We start from the raw sequence: 22609 nt of genomic DNA, 5'->3' as shown, positions 1-22609 counted from the left end.
TTTAGCATAGTCGATATATCAATTTTTTTTTTTAATCTTTTAAAGTTTATGTCGATTTTAAAAGTCATATCAACTTTAAGCGATAAAATAAAGATAAAAAAATGATATATAAACTATATGAGAATAATGTTACAAATTACATTCTCATTTTATTGTGCTGAAAGACACTATCACATAAACCCAATAAAATAAAAGTATATATTAGCATTTCACTTTATAAAATTGTCATAAATCTTTTATCATATTACAAACCACATACTTTTTTTAATAGAATTTCTTCTTACTATATATATATATATATATATATTTCTTAAGTATCAAAGAACACTACTTGGACAATTTTATAAAGGGAATTAAAAATCTCTTCTTCTTTTTTTTTGCTTTCGAAAAGTTTATTAGAAAAGGGCTGGCATCCATGTTGGCTGTCATTGTAAGAATGACAGCGGGATTGGGGGCAAGATCGTCTATGATTGATTGATTGTAGAGTGTAGAAAAAATGGGCCTTTCTTTACTTACTTTTAGGTTTAATAAGTTTGACTAAAACTAGGTGATACAACTATTGACAGACATCCATCTTCAACCGCAGCACCCACCGCCCTAAATTTGTGCTACTTTCTCACAGAACACTACCTCCAAAATCGAGCCTCAGAAGTGGATGGATTCCACATTCGAGGACTTGTTTGTTCTCAAAAGTATAACTAAAAGGCACAATTTTATTTTTTAAATACTTAAATCACAAAATCATTTTCTTTGGATTTATTTAAATTTACGATTTTAAAAAGTATAACTTAAAATTATGCAATTTGAAAATGTAATTTTTAAAAAATATTTAATTTTTTGACCTTTAAAATTGTGTGTTTTAAAAAAAGCATTCAATTGTTCACAATTTCAAATAACAATTTTTAAAAAACGCAGTTCCAAATAATTTAAACTTTTTTTTTTTTTTTTTTATAAAATCACAATGTCAAATGCACCCTTAGTCATTATCAAATATTTTATCATATTTCAAAAAAATTTATTCATTTTTTTAAAAATAGCTTTTGAAAAAAATGAAATGACAAGCATTTTCAAGTGAGCCCCAAGTTATTGATAAAAAAAATAATTTTGATCAAATTGTGATTTTAAAAGCCTCTTCATTTTTTTTTATTTATACTTGATGGATACTTAATGCACATGTAGAATTACTCAAAGTTATTAGTCTAAAACCTCCGCTTCGCCACCACAAGGTTTAATTTTTCTTTGATCAATCACACGCCCAATAGTGATTTTAAAAATTACCTTATTTTTTTATAGACACTTAATATACATATAGAATTACTTCTAATAATAACATTATAATTCATATTTTTTCAATTATGCAGGTGGCAGCATTCGCTTTATCATAATGAAAAATATTAAAAGATTAATTAAATTATTAAATTTATCATTTTTCAGCTTAAAATATTAGAGGCGTTTATCTCTTATTTATTATCATCTTAAATTTTTTGAAATAATCGATAATTATTTTTTTTTAAAAAAAGTATTGAAAAATAAAAAGAGTAGAAATTATGCCATGGGCGATTTGATTAGGGGCATACATTCCGCGTGCGACAACAAATTCTCACTAAACCCAAAGAGTAAGACAATGGTTAGGAGATAAAATTAATTAATTAGTATTAAAAAGGTTAAGGGAAGCGTGTTATGTTATCCATTTTTATTATTATTATTATTTTTTTTTTTTATTTTATTTTTTTATGTTTTCTGTCAAAGCTTTCAAAAGACTTTGGTTGCTTATAATACAACATTGTGTGAAGTTATTGTATACTTGTAATGGATATTTTGGTCTTAGGAAACTTGTTATATTGGTTTGTGTAGGAGGTTTGATGAATAATTCGTTCAGGTTTCAAAAGTAATAAATAACTCTTTGTAGTATGTTTGTGTAATAAATAATTCTCTTTGTATAAGTTTCTACTTTTTTTTCCGGCACGGTCATTATGAAAGTACAAAATTATCTTAAAAATTATAATAAAATAAAATAAAATAAGATTGGTGTTGAGTGGTCGACCACCCCCTATGGCCTTGGGGTTGGTTCTACCACCTTCAGATTCAACTGCAAGGGGCTTGAGCCACCGATCCGTCAGCCTTCTTTCACTGTTTTGACGAGACAACCTAGACAAGGACAGCTCTAGGAACAGTCGCTTTGACGTGACTTTCATTGGGTCAGGTTGGCCAGAGTTTACACAGAGTAAGAAATTGAACAAGGCGTAGGAGTTCCGCATCCGATAGGCGGCTAAGTCGTAAGCCAACGCATCATCCTCAATCGGGCCTTAGCCGAGTTCTTAATCCTATTCACCAACTTCTCCTAAACTCTTGGGATGGTTCAGCTGCTCTTTTGACCATCTTTTTTTTTATACTTTGACCCCTAAATTTTTTTTAAATACAATTTAACCCTCTTTAAATTTAAATTTAAATTTATAGTTCCGCTCTTGCGGCTATAAGTAGGTATTTTCATTGTATTATCAAATAAATAATTGAACATAATCAAAATATAAACTCAAATCATGGAGCTCGTTTGTTAACAAATGAGCCCCTTGTGTGCTTGAGCTTCTCTTGAATCTTATTTTATTTTAACCAATGAAAATCAGAAAAATAGGGTTGAGGCTGCAATTATTAGACTTTGTCAGAGGATGGATGGGGAGAGAATTCCGGACACGACGCCGATGGAGTTTCCTCAAAGTTTTCTTGTGTCAGCCGTCAGCGTAACAGCTTTGTGTTTGCCAGACAGACAGAGACAGGGATTCCATGAGAATTCAATTCCCATGCAAACAAGTTCAATTATTGAGTACAACTGTACAAGTGTTGACAAATAATTTTTTTCTACTATAATAATCAACACCAATTCTAGGGGAATAATTCCCATTTCCTTCAAAAACAATCTAAAAATAAAAAGCACCCCCAAAATACCCTTATTTTTGAATTATCTCAAATTATATCCAATTTTTTTAAAGCAAAAATCTTTACTTCTACTTTTTATATTGCTCACATTTTTTCAACAAGCAATGAAGGATTTTTTTTTTCTTTCCCAAAAGCTTTTTCATCTATCATACAAAGGATATTTTTTTAAAAAAATTTATCCATTTGTTTATGCTTTTTAGATTGTGCTTCGCATTTTTTTTTTTTATTTAAAAAAGTGTTCGATGTGACATAAAAATAAAAATAATTTTGAGTGATTTGTGTTTTTTTCGTGAGCCTCGTGACATTATCAAATAGTATGAAAGTAATGCCAAGCTAAGTTTTGTGAAACTTGAAACAAGAACTTGTAAAGATGCTTAAAGATTAGGTTGCAATTATAAAAGCTCACTAAACAAAAAAAAAAATCCCTCTCAAATGTTTGAATGATATTGTACGTACAAGATCATTAATTTTTTATGCAATACAAATTCACCTAAAGCAATTCATTATCATGTCAATTTTAATGTTGAGGTGTGTGATGTATTACAACTTTTATTATAAAGTCATTCATAAATTGATGTGACAGTTCATAATTGATGAAATTATATATATATATATATATAAGCCAAGTTCTAACTTAGAGTTGGCCTATAATTGTGACACGTGGCATGAACCCATCATTTTTAAATATTGAACCGATTTTTTAAGTAAAAAATCGGTGAATTTTAAATGTTGAACATATTTTGTCATGATTTTAATAAATTTATTGTGCTTTAATGAAAAGATCATGGGTGTAAATCTTCATGAAACCAAAATAAAGATTTTTTTTCGCATTATAGCATTAAGTCTCATTATAGCATTAAGTGGTGATAATTATCACATCAACGATATAAAAAATTCCTGATAATTTTCTATTTTATGCTTTGGTAATCAAAATCATGGTTTTCTTCTTGCTATTTTTCTTCATACTAATTTTTATTCTAAATTATACCTATGGGAACAAAGATTTTAATATGTTTTAATTTATATGGATTAAAACTAAAATTATGGTTCTTTTAATAGTAAAATTTTATGTAATTTATATATTTATGCAATGTTCTATGTACAATGGAGATGTTTTTTTAAGTTTCAAAATTAAATTATAATTAATACTCACACGGGTTATAAGCTAGTAATTATAATGGCTAACTTCTTAAATATAAAATTTGTAGTAAAAATTGCTTAAAAAAAATTGTAGTAAAAAGTTGTATTCCAAGCATTTTATTTGATGTGCCTAGTGATAAAAATTGACATCCCTTAAAATCAGGGTCGAGTTCGTGGATTTATTTTATATCATGTCGAGTTATATATATATGACTATAAGTTGATTAAAACTTTTTGGGGAAATTTCATAAAACCCCGTTAAACTTTCACTGGATTTGAAACTACCCCTCAAAGTTCAAAAATTCTCAATTTCACCCCTCAAACTTCTAATTTGATGCAATGTCTCCCTTCTGTTAAGGTTTGACGTTAAATCCTAACGCTTTTAGTGAAAATGACAAATATACCCTTTAGTTTGTTTTTCTTTTCATATAAAAAAAAATGAAGGACCCGTGGGTCACCAAACCCACGGTGGGGTCTTCTGACCCTCGATGAGGTCACCACCAAACCCTGCCATGGGTCTAGCGGGTGATCCGGTTGGGTCTCAATTTTTTTTTTTTTAAAAAAAAAATTAATTTGAAATTAAGGGTAAATTCAAAATTTTATAAAAGTTTCATGAGTCATTTTACCCATTTTGTCGTCTGATTTAACGCTAAACCCTAACGGAGGGGGGACATTACAACAAATTCAAAGATTGAGGGGTGAAATTGATTTTTTTTTTTTTTAAAAAAAAAAAAAAAAAAAAAACTTTGGAGAGTAAATTGAGTGAAAGTTCAAGGGAGTTTTGTGAATTTTTCCCAAATTTCTTTTTAGAATCTTCCACCACTACATATCTAGTTTAAGTGATTAAAACATCTTTCCTTTATAAAATGGGGATGGAGAGCTCTTCATGGGTTCCAAAGCCATTCGATACAAACTTAACAATAAAGCAAAAAAAAAAAAAAAAAAAAACTATTAATTTCACCCCTCAAACTCATAATTTGATGCAATGTCCTTTTATCTATCAGGGTTTGACGTTAAATTAAATGGCAAATCAGGTGAAACAGTCTTTATGCCCCTGAAACTTTTTATTAAATACCAAATTTTCCCTTAATTCAAATTAATATATATATATATATATATATATATATATATATGTATATATATATATATATTTTTTAAAAAGTTGACTCAACGTGGATGACGGCAGACCCATGACTGAGTCACCTGATGACCCAGTTGAGGTCACTACCAGACCCATGACAGTGGATCACACTTTGACCGAACGCAAGTCACAGCGTAATCCAGCATGGGTCAGAAGACCCCGCCATAGGTATGGTGACCCACGATAGTAGGTCACAAGGTTAGCCCATTTGTTTTATTATTAAATCAAAAAGAGAGAAGGTATTTTAGTCATTTTCCATACGTCTATTATGATTTAATGTCAAACCCTAACTGAAGAGGAACATTACATCAAATTAAAAGTTCAAAGGTGAAATTGAGTTTTTAAACTTTAGGGAGATTGATTGAAAGTTCAAAAAGATTTTGTGAAGTCTCCCCTAAAAGATTAAAAAAATTCCACATACTGACATACACAAAAAGATTTTTCTGGACTTCCATTTATAAACAAATAACTTTGCATAATGTATTTGAATTTCATCTACAGTGTTTACCCACATGTACACCGTAGATGAATGCATAAGTTTTTATTTTTTATGATTTTCTCTCTCCCTCTCTCTCTTTCTTTATTCATTTCTCTATCCTTTTTCTTTCTCTCTTTCATCAAAAAGCAAGTATATGCTTGAAAAATGAAATAAAAGAAAGAATAATATATATATATAGAGAGAGAGAGAGAGAGAGAGAGAGAGAACAGATAATTGGATGTAGAGTTTATTTCAAAATTCATTAGCTAAAAAAAAAAAAATTGCTTTTAATTAGCTATATAGGAATCTAGAAAATCCAATGTGAATGCTTGCGATCTCTTACTATACAGGGTTCGTATTATGCACAAGGCTAAGGAGAAACCCAAAAACTGCTTTTAGGTATTCACATGGCTGAACCAGTTAAATCAATTGCCTCTTCTGGCACCTTTACGATTACTGGAAGGAAGCTTTGAGTAGCTGAGTTCTAAACCATCAGCTCAGGCTTTTCCTCAAGGAAGGTGACATAGTGATGGGTACAGGCGCATAATTGTAGTGAAAACGACTATAAGAGAATAACAGCAACTGTAATTATCACAGCAATTGTACATAGCAAAGCCTGCAACGACCATAACATTTGGGATTAATGAAAAAGACAAATGGCATACACATGCTTCATCATAATTCATTGCAATTGAGTCCACAAAATATTTTTCACTGCAAGATCTGCTAATAACCCCGCTGTTCACAATTTTACAGAGAAGGTAGATGAAAGTGGGGAAAGCAGATCTTTTTCATGGTTGTGCGTGCACTGTGTACAAGCACATTGTGTGTTGGTAGGATTGGATGGGAAGTGCCACTATTTAATGTTGTATTGATCAATCATGAAAAACTTATCTGTCCCCCCGCCCCCAAGCTACAAACAAAAAAGAAAGAAAGAAGTTGATTCGGGGCAAGTGTTCAGATCTATTATGATATAGCCACAAGGCGCTCAACCGACACCTTTTAATCTCATAAAACCTTTAGTTATTTGAATTGAGATTTTTTTTTTTTTTTTTTTTTTGTGCATGTTATGTACCTTTCTTGGATTTGTGTATATTTTGGGATTTTTGTATGGAAATGAGATTAGAATGATGAATAATGGATTGAAGATGAGGAAATAAGAACAAGATAATGGGCTATTCGAGATGCCCAAGTCTCCAAGCTGATTTGAGAACAGCAATTCTCCTAAGGGAATCAATTTTTGTAATATTCATTTCATGCCTTTCTTTACAAACTTGGTTTTTTTTTATAGACTCTAAAAGCATATTCTAGAAGCAATATCCTAACTAATTCTCCCTAGCTAATTCCCCTATTTACCCCTATATAATATTCCTTACCAATTTCCTTATTAACCCTTATAATATACCATAACAGTGCAACTCACTATATTCATATCTCAATTAGTAGTTATGATAATATTAAAATGTTTAGATATTACAAGAAGAAAAAACAATGGTGATAAGAAAATATCAAGCTCGTCATATACGCGTTGAAACAAATAAACTAGCAAACAAAGCATAAGATAAAACAGTGAGTGCGGTACTTACAGCAAATGTATTGGCAGCAAGTCCATCCCGCTCCCTTGGATCCTTATGATAGTACTTTCTAAAGTATAGAATTGTAGCATAGTACCACATCAGTGGGCATGCAAATCCTAGCAAAAGACTGCAAGAGAAAGTGCAGCCATCAATACACACGTAGTGTGTGTTTATGTGTGTGTGTGAGAGAGAGAGAGAGAGAGAGAGAGAGAGAGAGAGAAGAGCTATGAAAACTCACGAAAACCATCCAATTCCACAGCCAAAGCAAGGAAGGGGCTTATCAAACATTCCCAATTGAGGGTTCTCCGCATCTTTAATATTGGCATAGTCACCGTTTCTATAGTCCACTACATCTGTTGAGAGTCCTGTGTTCAATGTTAACACCTTCAGCGACTTGTTCAGTCACTTTATGTACAGATAAAGACATACAGATTGCAGAGTTACTGCAAAAAAGAAAACAACAACAGAAGCAAGGCAAAATGATGCAACTGCAAAAATTTCTTATGCAATTTCCAGTTTTGGCAATTTAGGGTTTTAACATGTGGGGCCGAGGTGTTGCCTCGAAAGAATCAGTATATGATTAAATCAGTTTTAAATTTAAGAAGCAACTCCAGAAACTATGGGATTTCTTTTTATAGTAGTGGCAAAATCGTAGTTTTGTGCAAAATACTGCATAGGGAAAATGATTTTTGTACACACTCACTTTGTACACACACTCACAATGGGTGTGGGACCCATGTATGTGGGACCCACCACACCCATGTATGTGGGACCCAGATGGGTCCCACATACATGGGTCCCACACCCATTGTAAAAGTGTGTACAAAGTGAGTGTTTGCAAATAACACAACTCTACTGCATAGGTTCTATACCACTTTAACTAAGGTTGAATTTGATCAAGTGTTTCTAGCAGTATCTGTGTCCACTGAGTGCTCTATTGAGTACGCAGTTAGTGCTCCTCAGGTATGATTGCGTTTGACTTACTTTCCATATTGGTGGAAGACACTTACTTTTCAATAAAGTTTGCTAGGCTATAGATTTATTCAGTTGTAATCAAACGAATTTTAGTAGAATTGAATGTCCCTCTTCTTCTTCTTAATTCTAATTTCTGCAGTATTCTCCACAAAGTCTGCCTGTCGTTAAGCAAAACTATCCACATCAAACAACCTCTGCAGCTCCAATCTATCATGCCCAAAAACCCATATCTATTAATGCCCCATCACCTCCGAACAACCTACTATTACACCATCTTTCTCATGTACCATATTTCATCCACATTTCATCATCATCATCATGATCTTCTCCTTTCTTTCTTTTTATTTCTGCAGTATTCTCCACAAAGTCTGCCTGTAGTTAAGCAAAACTATCCACATCAAACAACCTCTGCAACTCCAATCTACCATGCCCTAAAACCCAAATCCATTTAATGCTCCATCACCTCAGAACAACCTACAACTATTACACCATCTTTCTCATGTGCCATATTTCATCCATATATCATCCACACTTCATCTTGTCCTACATCACATGAGTATTTTGTTTCTCCATCTACTTCGAACACAAAATTACTAATTGCTAAACATATCCAAAAGAGACACTGGGCTGCTTGTCCTTGGTTTATGTTAATTTCAGTTTAAATCCAGGGTAATGAACGGGTGTTTGCTATTGTGATGAAACTCGAAAGCGATTTACAATTCACATAAGCTATTGAGCCTCAAAGTATATGTTTTTAAGCGATTGCAGCATCAAAAAGAAAGTCTGAATTTTCCACGGAAGTGAATAACAAGTCCACGAATATCAAACTAGGAATAACTGTCAGGCTGTCTATAGTGCTCATAAAGTTTCGGAGAAAGGAAGTTATCAAGGGACAACTAATTATTAAAAAGCATAAACCCCACATGGTAACTGTAATATTCTCCGATAGCAAGCAGAGGAATTTATAAGGAAAGAATATATTGTGTTCTGACTGAGTTAAAGACCTAAGAAGAAAGATCAGAGGATGAATAGCTTCACGGTATTGAGACAAACTTTATCAACAGTCCCGCTTGCTAGAGAGCTTATTAACTATTAACAGTAACATTGTAAGAGGCTCACAGGGCTAGAAGTCAATCAAGCATCATTTCTACTCATTGGTCCTCAACACTACATCGTGTCAGACCAACATTTGGTTAGGAGGTCTCACGGTATAGATATCTCCCAGGTCCTTGATTTAAAAGAAAATTAAATTGTCTTTAGGCCCAGTGAATTCCAAATTCCAAAACCAATATTTGAGCCTTAAATATTATCTCGCAAAGGGAAGACAGACAACCATTATAACCACATACAACTCTGCTTGCATCAAGACCACCTAGAAATAAACTAATATAAAGAGATCAGAAAGCCCTTCAAAAGAATTTAAGAAAAAAAAAAATCGAACTAGCAATATTAAGGCCAAGTCCAAACTATAACAAGTAGAAAAAAGATGGGGGGAGGGGGACACAGGAGAAGTTGAGTACTCTGATCCATGTCTCCCAGAATAAATTATCGCAATAGCCTCAGCTCCCTTCTCTGCCTTCAAAGCACCTGCTACATGAAGTATACATCTATTAAAAAGATGAAGATGGGTTGACTACTTATCAAAAATAAGAAAAAGAAAAGATGAAGATAGGTTGACTATAAGATTGTTAGAGAAGTGTACAACTTTGAAGTGAGAAGGTTGAATTTTTTTTTTTAAAAAAAAAAAGAAAAAAGAAAAAAAAGAGGCACTCGAATGAATAAAAGAAGAGAATAAAACAAAAACTAATTGTGCAATGCATACAGTAAATTAATTTTCCAACAAAGTGCAGACATATCATTTAATCAGTACATAATCGAAAAAGTGATTAATTCTGCCAAGTAATCACCTTCAAAATGATGCTTATAACAAATCACCCACCACCTGGAAAACCCAATCTACTTAAGAATAGACACATCTTTGATGTCAAAAGGCAGAGACATCTATCAAGCACTGTAATCACCATTAAGATAATATCACCACCAAGCAGAATCTCCATAGAGGCAAAACATATACATAAACAAATCAAATACAACTCATGCACTACAAATGAAACAGGGTCAAAAGATCCTCGCTTATCACTTTAACAAGCTCTCAAAGATGACATAGCCTTCTAGCTATCTTCCAAGAGGCCGGTGGAATAGCAAACAAACTCTCAATTTTCTCTAAGATCTTACTCCTGTGTACACACCCAACTTTTAATATCAATAATTTTTTTTGATAGGTAATAAAATAAATAGCATTAAAAAAGCGTAAAGGCGCGCCTAAGCATACAAGGAGTAGACAAGGACACCAAAATAAAAGAAAAACAAAAAACAAAAGAAGAACACCTGAAAAAACCCAAAAGACAGAAGAAAGGTTACATTAAACCCCCAACCTCTTGCTTCTAACCCGGCTAGAACCCACACCCCCAACATCGAAATTGATTGAGTTCTAGATTCTTGACCTTTCTTTTCTCTTTTTCTTAGGAGTAGAGACAAAGTGCTACCCCTCATTAACTAAAGTCAAGAAATCTAGAATACCATTCTCAGTCCCCTTGAAAGAAACCCCCATTGTGCGAAAACACGACCTAGCATCTTGCACTACCTTGGGGTATACAACAACTCCTTCCTTAGGATCACCCCCCTTCGAAGATTCACCCACCTCAAAGACCCAAGAAGACTGTTGGTCTGTCCAAGACATACCAGGTAAAAATTGGGGAGAACACCCATACATCGAGGAGAACGGCCTCGGAGGAAACAAAACCCACTGAAAAGGGGGAGGGAACCACCAGACGAGGGTTGGGCAACCGAAACCACTCCCCCACCTAGCGTCGTCGAGGACTGGTCCACAGGTCCAATAGGGGGCTGAAAAGGAACACCCAAAGACTATGCTATCAGAACATTGATTGCCGCCACAGCCTAAGCAATCAGAGAAGCGTCCACCTGTGCTACATTGCCTTTCTTTGCTTTCAGGTAATATCTCTGCATCTGCTTGGAATCTGACGGGTAGATGGGAGCCCCGCACTTTGACATCACCGAACAAGACAGGCGAAGCCTTTCACTCAAGGCAACCACCCCTGAAAAAGTGGCTCCGAAAGATTCAGACCCATTCAAGGATGCCGAAGACAACTCCTCCGGGGAGAAAGGAGTTCCAGTGCACAGAAGGTGCCAACCCTATGCCTGAGGAGCACCCCATCGAGAAACCCATGTCTACCGGCGGTGGATAGAGGAGCTTAGCTGCAGAAAACGCCGAAATAGCAACTGAAGAGCAACCCAAGGCAACCTGCTGCGGAACAGCGGTAGAAAACTTCTCCACTACAGCTGCTGGAGATGAAAACTTTGGTGGAGAAGAACAGGCGCGCACAGAAGACACCGAGAACTCAACTGACGAACTACCCAAAGCTTTCGGCGCTGGAGAAGAAGAACCAACGGCGGCTGCCGAAGACGCCGAGCCTAAAATCGTACTCGGACTCAAGCTCAAACCCACATAAAATGCGTTGAAACTATGAACCGGATCAAGACCCAACTTAGTTGTCTTTCTCGAATAGGGCCCTACAGCCCACCCTACTGGACCCAGCCCTTAAATGCAACCGGCCCAACCCATTCCTGCCCATTCTCCGCTTCAGCCCAAAAGAGGAATACAAGCCCAATTTAGCCCTATTCCCACAAGCCCAAACTAGCCATGCTTCAAAAATATCAAGATGCTTCCTAAAAACCCCAAACTCCTGCACTGATGCGTCAACTTCAAGCTCAACGTCATCCACTGCAACCCTCTTCTTGGAGCACGTCAGACTGCATCCTTTGTAGTCTCGAATCTTGGAGCCATCAGCATGAAGGTCTTTACTCAGAGGACCAAAAGAGGACCTCTCCATTGCGAAGCAATCCACTGCCTGCGAATCGTCTCCTACTCCCGACCCAGCGGGATGATCTTCTCCACCTCGCACTGGACCACCGCCCCTGTTTGAACCAAAGGCCGCCATCTAAGACAGTAGCCAACGAGAACACCACCTCTGTGAACGACAAAAAGCCTGAACCCTTACCCAAACTCTTCCCCACTGGAGCGCCACTAGAAGATGAAGACACCACCGTGGTTTCAAAAAAAGCCAACGCTTTGCTCAGCTCCCCAAAAACACGACCCCAACCCCGCCTGTCACGGCCTTTAGGAAACAAAATCATCCATCTCTGACCAGGTTTTACTACTTAGCAGAAAGAAATTAGTGTCGCCAAAACTCTGTCACATATGCACTATTGTTCTCAAAAGATATATCATAAAAATGATATAAAAATTGGCACCTGCCTTTTCTCTTTGCCATGCAAACACTCTGACTTAAATGATGAGAACAACCTCCACAATCTGGTACATTGGAAAAAGGATAACTGGAAATTCAGATTGCCAACTTTTCTAAGAATTATACAATTTTTTATTTTATTTTATTTTATTTATTTATTATTATTATTATTATGAGGAACTCCTCCAAGATAGAGTCACTTCGTGTACCCACCCTTGTCAGGTAAATCTCGGACCAATGTATAGCGCCATCTCCACACGAATCGGGTAATACTCCGGCTTTGCTAGTGGGCTGGCCTGAAAGAATTGTTTGTGCCTAAGGGATTCGAACCTTAGACCTCATGGGACTACCACAAAGACCAAGGCTCTTACCACTTGAGCCAACCCACCGGCGAAGAATTATACAACTTCCAACAACGATGATCCCTAATTCCCCAAGACCATTACAGAAAACTGAATATAACATATTATCTATCCTAGATTCAGAACCCAAATTGAATTTCACCAGAAAAACAGTACTATTACACTCATTTGAGCAACAATAGATTGGCGGGTTCAAAATCACAAGAGATCAAGCTATCATAGCTCATAAGCATTCTCAGTGAAGAGAGATTGATAACAACAAAGTTATAATTTCCTTTGATTCAGCTGGATACATCAAACCAAAAGGGATAATAAGAGTTCATGTAACATGATTATATCTTACCTAGACGGGCTGGAGGAGTGAGCAGTTTGGAAAAAAGATGGCAAAAAAAAAACCTCAGGTAAAATTTCATAATTCATCACTAGCTGTGATTTAAAAGAAAAAATATCAAGTCCTTTAAATACTGATAATCTAGTTAAACTTCCCAAACATTGAAGCCAAGAAAACCCATGTCAAATGAATTTTGAGCAGAACCCAATGCATAGAAGGGAAAGAAAAATCTCATATGTAAATGAGCCTGATAAAGGCTTTAACTTGAGAATCAACCCAAACATACAGAAAGGGATGCTCAGTAAAACCAATACAAATAAAGAATATTCACATGCTTAGAAGTAAAAAGAAAGGCCAATTTTTATTTTTTTTTTTAAAAAAATTAATTAATTTTAGGTTACGCCCTCTCCTTGCGGCACCACCAAAAAAAAAAATGAAAAAGAATTGCATTCAACAGCTACACTGTACACCAATGCTATCTCTATCTCTGATCGATAGCACAGTGTTATCGTGAACAACTCACAAAACCCTTCCTTTCAACCAAAACTACACCGCAAAAAGAAAAACTATAAAATCATATGACATTTGCTCAACCCACGTCAATACCGAGAAATTTCACCAAGCCCCACCAGAAAGGGGAAAAAAAACCCCGTAAAGCAAATGAGTTTTATCAAGTCCCGTAAGACCAAAATCGCGCAAAAAAAAGAAAAAAAGAAAACCCATTTCTCAGCAGATAGGTTCAATCAAAAACCATAAACAAGTACAACAGAAGAAATCACTCTAAGAAGACAATTTCAGCAACCACGTCTACAAAGCAGAAGAATTCAAAACCCAAAATTTCCAACTCTTAGCAACAACAGAGAGAGAGAGAGAGTCAACCTGCCTCTGATAAACCACAGCAAAAGGAGAGGCGAAGACAGCAGAAGCAGCTTCTGTTGGGAAAGGCTTTTCCTTTAGAGCATGGAATTCAAGAGCAGCCGATGATTACTAGTGATTAGTGAAAGATAAAAAGCTGTTTGTTATAATAAGTGCTTTTCGTCTGCTTTTTAGATGGCTATGATAACGCTGCTCTCCATTAATCAACTGAAGAATTATGAAAAGGAAAGAAAATGACACTCCCTCTTCCCCCCCCTCCCATCACTTCCCGCAGGAAGCAACAGCCAACAAATGATTGTGCTAAACGATGTCGTTCTATTTTCTTGCTTCTGTTAGTTCCATTACTTCCGACCCCACCTCTCCGGGATTATCCCCCGATAATTCCCAAAGGACCTCAACCAATCCTTTTTTTTTATTTTTTTATTTTTTTTCTTTCTCCTTTTTTTAATAGTTTTTCCTTTGTAATAATTAGGGGTATATGTGAATAATTAGGGGTATATGTGAATATTCGAGTGGTTATTTGTTATATTTACACTTATATTTATAAAATATGGATATTATTTTTAGATATTCGAATTTATATCATTTTTTGCTATTTGTATTGATGCGGTTATTGTGGTTATTATGTGTGGTTATTATCCGCTATCCGCAAATAAGTAATGAACCTATTTTAAATGTTTTTAAAAATAATTCTGATCGATTTTTAGTTTTTTAGACTTTTTTGAAAATATAATGTAACACAAAAAATATGTAGAACTGATAAAAAAAATGGAATGATGGATACGATCTCAAAATATTCATGACAATCAATGCTCACAAAAAACACTCTTATGTTTTTTTTTTATCAATAATTCAACGAGCATAACAATCAAGCCAACAAACATAAGAAATCATAAATTACAAATCGAACATAAAAAAAATATATTAAAAATTCATAACATAAAAAATATAAATGGTTTGAATATCGCGCATGCATTAGTGAAATATATATATAAAATATACAAAATATATATATATATATATATATATATATATGAGTAATGATTCACTATCACCTAAATATACAACTTTTCACCACCTTGTCTATGTGGCAAGGTGGTCCCCTACTAACTTTAGAGTTTTTTTTTATTTTTAAAAAATAAAATAAAGTGGGGGACCACCTTGCCACATAGACAAGGTGGTGAAAAGTTGTATATTTAGGTGGTAAAGAATCATTTCTCTATATATATATATATATAAGGGTATGCGGATGCGGATATTATCATTATCCGTATACTTTAAAATTGTTATTTGCATTCGTACTTACAAATAATAGTTTTTGCTATCAACATTCGTATATGTAGTAATGTAGATAATGAATGTATGGAGTTAATATTCGCTCGCATGCACACCTTAGTAAGGGTGCGTTTGAGATTGCGATTTCGTAGACAATAAGTGCGATTTTAAACCAAATTGCAGAACATAAATCGTTTGGGAACTGCATTTTTAAAAATTGCGATTTGAAAACGCAGATAAGATTGTGCTTTTTTGAAAACGCAGAATTTTAAAGGTAAATTTACGATTTTAAAGGTTAAACTGCGATTTTACCAAATGCTTGACTGCATTTTTAAAAATCACTTTTTTCAAATCACATATTTTAAAATCGTTATTTTAAATCGCAAATCCAAATAGACCCTAAATAGTAATAATGAGTCAGTGACTGAATTCTTCTTGTCCGGTTTATACCCGATCAATTTACTGACCCGCTTTTGTTGCTACTTGGTTATGACCCGTTGATCCAGTAGGAATTTGGGCCTCTTTGGGTCAAATATTCGGCCCAACAAATAGGGCCTCCATCTTTACTCAGAAACAGTTAAACACAATTGTTCTTCCTTATTGCGAAGAAGCGTCCGTGGTTGTGCCCCAGTGAGATGAATCTGTCTCAAACACAAGCATCTCAGAAAAATTAGGCATCGCCAGCACTGCCTTGAGACTTGAGAGTAGCTGTTGTCGTTGTAGCTGAAAGTTTTGGTCATTCTCTTCCGATGAACTCAGAACCAGAAGACACCAAATCGCAACTAACCCAGAACCAGGAGACCCCAACAAAGAAGAAGAAGAAGAAGCATCGAGCTCCACCGACACCAACACCGCCACCGCCACCGACGTTGCTACCGGTCCAAGGCAAAGCCAAAGTGCAAGTACTTCACGAGAACCCACAAAAAGCGCCGCCTTTTGTTGGCTACTTCTCCTCCAGTTATGACCCCCTTAGAGATAACGGTGGGAACAATTCCGAGGGAAGTGATGGTATTGGGTCACCTAGGGTTAGGGTTTATCGAAGCCAGAAGTGGCCCAAGAGGGTCCAGATGGTGGTGAGCCCATCTCGGTCTAATGTGGATTTCGTTGGGACCAACTACTCTGGCGAGGCCACGATTGGCCAGCGGTATAAGTACGCGCTTGGGGTGTTTGACAAGGAGAGCCAGAGCTTGAAGATTGTGCCTGTTGCTTGTGACAGGGTGAGCTTGCTGTTTGGTTGCTGAGAATGTGTGGAAATTTTGATTTTTCTTCTAGTGTTTAGTCACTGAGAAAATATGAAAAAGTTTACTTATTTACTGATTGGTTGATGTGGATGTGTGGGGAATTTGGTTATTGATGAAATGTGGAGAGTTTAGATATTGACGGTTTGATTGCTGATGAAATGTTGAAATTTTCTTGTTTATTGGTTGCCTAGAGAATTATATATATTAGCCATTTGGTTGTGAGTGAGAATTTACTAATATATTTTCTTTACTGCTTAGTTATTTGTTGCTGCTATGTAGTTCACAATAAAATGGAACTCTTAAATTTTGATTGTTCAGGTATTTAGACTAGAACCCAAAGTTAGGGGGTTAGATGTTGCTGATGAGGAACCTGAAAGCTCAGTGAAGGAAGAAACTTCTGCACAACAGAAGGCTGACAAGATGAAAGAGCTTACTATTCTTTTTGGAACAAAGAAGTCAATAAAGGAGGTAAGCCAAGCCCCTCACCCTCTATAGCTTTCTAGTATAATTACAAGTTCTTTGTTTTAGTAGATAAATGATCATACATGGCAAGGTGGTCGGCGGTTGGTGAATAACAGTTAGTGTTTTTCAAATAGTAGTCTATTGGTTATATTAGTTTTTCTTGGGTATGTCAAAGTTATTATGATATACTAGTTTGATTAATGAGAAATGTAAGTCTCACAGCCAATATAGAAATGTAAGTCTCATTAGCCTTTTGGGCCTAATGTCACTTTGACTCACCATAAGCATGGAGTGATGGGTTAGGTTGCAAGTTGAAATACCATTGGATGCACGAGTAAAGTAGCAATTATTATTATTTTTTTAGAGAAAGAAACGTAAGTCCCACACATAATGAGGCTTATATGATTGGTTGAGGAGGGGTTCAACATATGAAAATCATTGTGCCTGTGGAGATATTGTAGAATTTTTTGATTAATTGGGTACTAGTGTCATGGGGTGAATTTTCTGTTTACTGTCTCTTTGATTCTCGTTGAATTCATTAGCATAAAAGGAATTTGGTGGGTATGAATGTCTAGCAATTTAACGGCTGCAGGTACGGGAATGGTTCATTGATAGGGCCTCTTTTATGTTTGTGAGATTTATCTTGTTTGTTGGATTCCTTCTAGTATTGAACTTATAATTTTTTTTTCTTCCGTTCTTTATTATAAGCAAATTATTAGAAGACCTTGCCCTAGAGCTATGTAGAGGTTTTGAGCAGTGTAACCAAAGCAGTTAAGAATTGGATAGAACACTTTGTCGAGCTGAGTAAGTTGAGTTTTGTTGGAAGTGTTTGCATGTGCAGTTGATTTTAACTTTATTATCATATGGCAGGCAAAAAAGAAGCACTCTTTGAACCAAGAAGATAATCCCAAATCTCAAGAGGAGCTGAGTGGGAGAATCAAAGAAGTAAAGATAAAAAAGGAGGCTCTTGAAAGTACTGATGCTAATATCGCCCGCAATGTTCCACCATATGATGCTTCTGCGACTTCTCCCCAGGAGGCTTACCCACTGGACAAGATCATCCTTATGGGAGAGTGGGCTTTTCTTGAAGATATTTTTGAGCTTTTGCAAGTGGGAGCAGAAGTATCCCCCAAGACTTACCCAACCTTTGTCTGCAACAGAATCCATAAATTGCAGGAGATCCAGGTATGGTATAAGAAAGTCTTATAGTGTTTTTGCAAATAACTTAACGGAAGAAGATCCACTTCTTATGGCCTTTAAATTAGTATTGATGCCATATATTTTGACTTCGTGTGCTATATTTCCAAACGTAGGTTGTTTTCTCTTTTTTATGTTTTTGGAGAATGCTGATTGTTTGTAATGGTTTTTCGTATCCTATCACAACCTTTATGTTTGGAACATTTAAATAAATTAATTTAAGCCAAATGTTTGTGGCATATGACAGCTAGACATCCCAAACATAAATGCCTCTTGCCATCAAATACAAGCCTAACTTATAGGCCATTTGGTTCCTTTTACTTTGTGTTGGCAACTTAATTATATTTAAATACTTATTTATTCACTTTTCCATAAACAAAAATTTAGGTGTGGAATAAATACTTATCGGCCCTCCTGCTTTCACATCGCAAATTTGTATCTTAGCTAAAGTTTATGCCTATGGAAGGTGGTGCCTGCTTTGTGCACAAAGTAGTGAGGCATTTTTTTTTTTTTTTTGATAAGTAAGAGTAATATCATTAAAAACGCAAAACGCCATCAAGTACACATGGAGTTTAAAAGAAAGGCATCTAAGAAGTAGAAGAAAACAAAACAAGGAAATCATTAAAACTAACCACTAAAGGTGTGAGGAAGCAGCCGTTCAAGAGTACAAAGAATGAAAGAAAAAAGAAAATGAGTTCCTCAATGATTCTTTCTTTGTCCTTGAACTGTCTATCATTGCGTTCTCTTCACAAGCACCACAAAAGGCAACAAGGAATCATCTTCCACACGACCGCACTTCGGGAGCGACCACCCGTCCACCAGCAAGCAAATAAATCTACTATCCGAAAAGGTATTACCCAAGACAGACTGAAGCGACTAAAGATGGCATTCCATAGAGCGCGTGCAACCTCGCAATGGAGAAGAAGGTGGTCCACAAATTCTCCATTCATTTTGCACATGCAATATCTATAAATCTCAATGACACGCTTCTTTATGAAATTGTCCAAGGTCGCCAAATACTTTTCCAGAGGAAATTAACAGCCTCTTTGCAAGCAAGAGCCTTATAGAAAGATCTAAAATCAAATTCCCTTTGTGAGAAGGAGACCACCAAAGCTGGTCTTTCCCTTCACGATCCACTCTAGAGGAGTACAGTAAAGAGAAGAAAGAAGCCAAGACGTCCACCTCCCAGTCGTGGGCCGCTCGAAAGAAGCTAACATCCCATTGATAGGACCCGCTCACCACAACCAAGCGGTTTGCAACGTGGGCATCCTTGTCGGGAGCTATGTCATACAAAACTGGGAAAACTTCCTTGAGGGGCATCTCACCACACCACACATCATCCCAAAATTGGATCCTAGACCCAATTCCCAAAATAAGTCTGGTATGGCTATGAAACAAACTCCACCCCTTCCTAATGTTCTTCCAAAGCCCCACTCCGTACTTTGCATCCACAACAGATTTCCACCAAGCCTTTCTCTCATGGGCATAACGCCACAACCACTTCCCTAAAAGAGCCTCATTGAAGGTCCTCAAATTCCAGATGCCCAAACTACCTTTTGAAATGGGGGAACAAATCTTGGATCAACTAACCAGATGATATTTGAATTCTTCACCTATGCCTCCTTACAAGAAGTCTCGATCCGGCTTCTCTATACGACTAGCAACACTAGATGGAATAGGGAGAAGAGAAAGAAAGTACGAAAGAAGATTGGAGAGAGTGCTCTTTATAAGGGTAACTCTACCACCCTTCGACAGATACAACCGCTTCCAGCTAGCCGACCGCCTCTCAATATTACCAACGACCTCATCCCAACTGGACTTTGCCTTAAAAGGGGCCCTCAACGGAAGACCGAGATACTTTAAAGGAAGAGAGGAAACTCCACAGCGCAAGATACCAGCCAATTCATCCATATTATCCACATAACCCACAGGAACCAAAACTGACTTAGCCAAATTAATCTTTAAACCTAAAACAGCTTCAAAGGACAAGAATAACAAACGTAGATAATGAAGATGATTAGGATTAGCCCCACAAAAGACTAAAGTATCGTTTGCGAACAATAGATGAGAAATGTTAATCAACCCATTGCTGCCAGAACCCACAGAGAAACCTAAAAGGAAGCCCCTGTGAACAGTAATAGAGAACAACTTACTAAGGGCCTCCATCACGATGACAAATAAGAGAGGCGACAAAAGATCACCCTATCTAAGACCACGAGAGCTGTTAAAAAAACCAGATGAGGTGCCATTCACCAACACAGAGAAACGCATCAAAGAGATACAATGCGCTATCCAAGAACACCATCTCTCCCCAAATCCACATCTTCTCAACATATACAATAAGAAATCCCAGTTGACATGATTATATGCCTTCTCAATATCCAGCTTGCAAAGTAACCCTGGTTCACCTGATTTGATGCGACTATCCAAACACTCCTTAGCTATAAGAACTTAATCAAGAATTTGCCTACCTTTCATAAAAGCATTTTGAGGCTTCGAGATAAACTTCTCCACAACCCTTCTAAATCTATTTGCAAGAACTTTTGCAATGAACTTGTAAACACCACTTACAAGACTGATAGGCCCTAATATGCTGAAAATCTTTAAGATCCACAGCCCTAGACTTTTTCGGAATTAAAGCAATAAAAGTGGCATTAATGCTTTTCACGAACTCGCTATGAGTGTGAAAGTCCTGAAATACCCCCATGAGATTTGTCTTGATCACATCCCAGCAGTCGTAGAAGAACGCAAGAGAGAACCCATCAGGACCTGGTGCCTTGTTAATTAATCATTAAAGATGCCAAATGTGTCTGAGGCTCTCGTCTACTTTAGGGTGGGGAACAGGGGTGGAATAAAACAAACATGCTGTTCTCAAAAATAGAGATACTGAATTTTGGTGTCCTTCCCATTTGAGTTGAGTCCTACACCTGTGGTATTCTTTTTGCTGGTCCTTTTGTTTTTTAAATTATTTTTTTGGGTCAAAAGCTGCATTATTTACTATCTCATGATGTCATGTTTAATTGTTTGTAGGATGAGGCAGAGAAGAGATCGCTTTCTTGCATATTCTCATACATTACTCATCTTATAAAGTACAAAGATCAGAATTCCATGGATGGTGTTTCCTCTGCAAAGGGCCACAGAATTCCAAGCATTCTATCCCAGAAGTTCTCAACAGTGTTCTCTCCAGAGTCAAAAAGGCTGTCAGCTGAGAAAAATGATCTTCTCATTAGTTATGTCTTGGTACTCACTCTGTATGCTGATGAATTCCGAACTGACCCGACTGATATAGCAAAGGATCTGAGAATGAGTTCAATAAAATTGAGAGTGCATTATGAGCATTTGGGTTGCAAGCTCTCCCGCCAGGACAGCTTGCTGTCATTTACCCTTCCTTTACCCCTCCAATTTCCAACAGTAAGGCAGAAGAGGCGACGATAGGTAGATGATTTGTTCTTGTGATTGTTCTAGAGCTTGGAAGAGCGCGGGCGGGTGTCTTCAGCATGGGCTCAGAAAATGAAAACTCGAAAATAGTTTCAGGAATAGAAAATTTTGATTGCTTGTTATGAATTCAGGTTTTCTTCAGGATACTTTCTTGTGGTATTGTTCTTCCATCTTAAAACATAGTTATGCTTACATCTATTTGAATAGATTCATAATTTGGTTCTCCTTTTCTTCACCATCTCATGGAATAGGCCTCCCAATTATGCAGATTTGTTTGGGAGGTGGCACAACTAGTAATACAATTACTTACTCATTTTGACGTACAATACTTACTGATGTGAAAGAATCCCTTTCTTCTTTTTTTTTTTTTTTTTTTTTTTTTTTTTTTTTTAAATAATAAATAAATAAATGAAGAAATGGGTTACAAAAAAGATTCTTACCAATCTAGATCCGAATGGAAGAAAGAATTGAGGATCTTTTGAGAATGCTTTCAAAAGCACGATTGGAAGCGGCCTATTTTACCAAAGTATGTGTCTTAAAATTGGCACCGATACTTTCAGCTTTGAAAGGAAGATAAAACAAGACTAATATTTGAAACTAAATTAGAGAAAAGCCAAGAATAGAAAAAAGGGTTGTTGATTGCTAGAATAAAAGAACATCTCCTTCAAGGTGGAAATGATCAAAACCCAAGAGAGTTGCAAGACGAGAAACCCATAAGGCAGCCGAAGCTTCACCAAGAAGGACATCAGGAGAGAAGAGCTCTTGAGTGGCAGTCATGATTATATTTTCAGAAGAATCACTAATAATAGTCGCATTAATTGCAAAAGAACCCCTCGCTGCAACATCAAAATTAC

General features: G+C 36.1%; 2 protein-coding genes across 6 annotated transcripts; one reads left to right on the top strand and one right to left on the bottom strand.

Moving 5' to 3' along the window:
• Positions 1 to 5960: 5960 nt before the first annotated feature.
• LOC133864933 (uncharacterized) lies at positions 5961 to 14417 on the bottom strand. 5 transcript variants are annotated; one of them, XR_009899585.1, is made up of 6 exons: positions 10386 to 10400; positions 10153 to 10256; positions 9766 to 9832; positions 7509 to 7635; positions 7280 to 7397; positions 5961 to 6309 (listed from the first exon to the last, which is right to left on the bottom strand). XR_009899585.1 is itself a non-coding variant. In XM_062301379.1 (6 exons), the coding sequence occupies exons 3-6, from the start codon at positions 9773 to 9775 to the stop codon at positions 6256 to 6258; spliced, it is 309 nt and encodes a 102-aa protein (XP_062157363.1). In that variant the 5' UTR covers positions 9776 to 9832; positions 10153 to 10256; positions 14146 to 14409; the 3' UTR covers positions 5961 to 6255. The 5 variants fall into 5 exon arrangements, 3 of the variants coding, with proteins under 3 accessions (XP_062157363.1, XP_062157365.1, XP_062157362.1); XM_062301379.1 differs by lacking the exon at positions 10386 to 10400 and adding an exon at positions 14146 to 14409; XR_009899586.1 differs by lacking the exons at positions 10153 to 10256; positions 10386 to 10400 and adding an exon at positions 14146 to 14417 and having other exon boundaries at positions 7509 to 7713.
• Positions 14418 to 16009: 1592 nt separating this feature from the next.
• On the top strand, positions 16010 to 21978 carry LOC133864399 (uncharacterized). Its single transcript, XM_062300723.1, has 4 exons — positions 16010 to 16634; positions 16977 to 17126; positions 17991 to 18305; positions 21348 to 21978. Exons 1-4 carry the CDS (start codon positions 16167 to 16169, stop codon positions 21750 to 21752), a joined length of 1338 nt encoding a protein of 445 aa, XP_062156707.1. The 5' UTR covers positions 16010 to 16166; the 3' UTR covers positions 21753 to 21978.
• The last annotated feature ends 631 nt before the right edge of the window (positions 21979 to 22609 follow it).

Source organism: Alnus glutinosa, chromosome 3 (assembly GCF_958979055.1).
Source record: "Alnus glutinosa chromosome 3, dhAlnGlut1.1, whole genome shotgun sequence".
NCBI classification, from domain to species: domain Eukaryota; kingdom Viridiplantae; phylum Streptophyta; class Magnoliopsida; order Fagales; family Betulaceae; genus Alnus; species Alnus glutinosa.
This window is presented reverse-complemented; position numbering and strand designations above follow the sequence as displayed.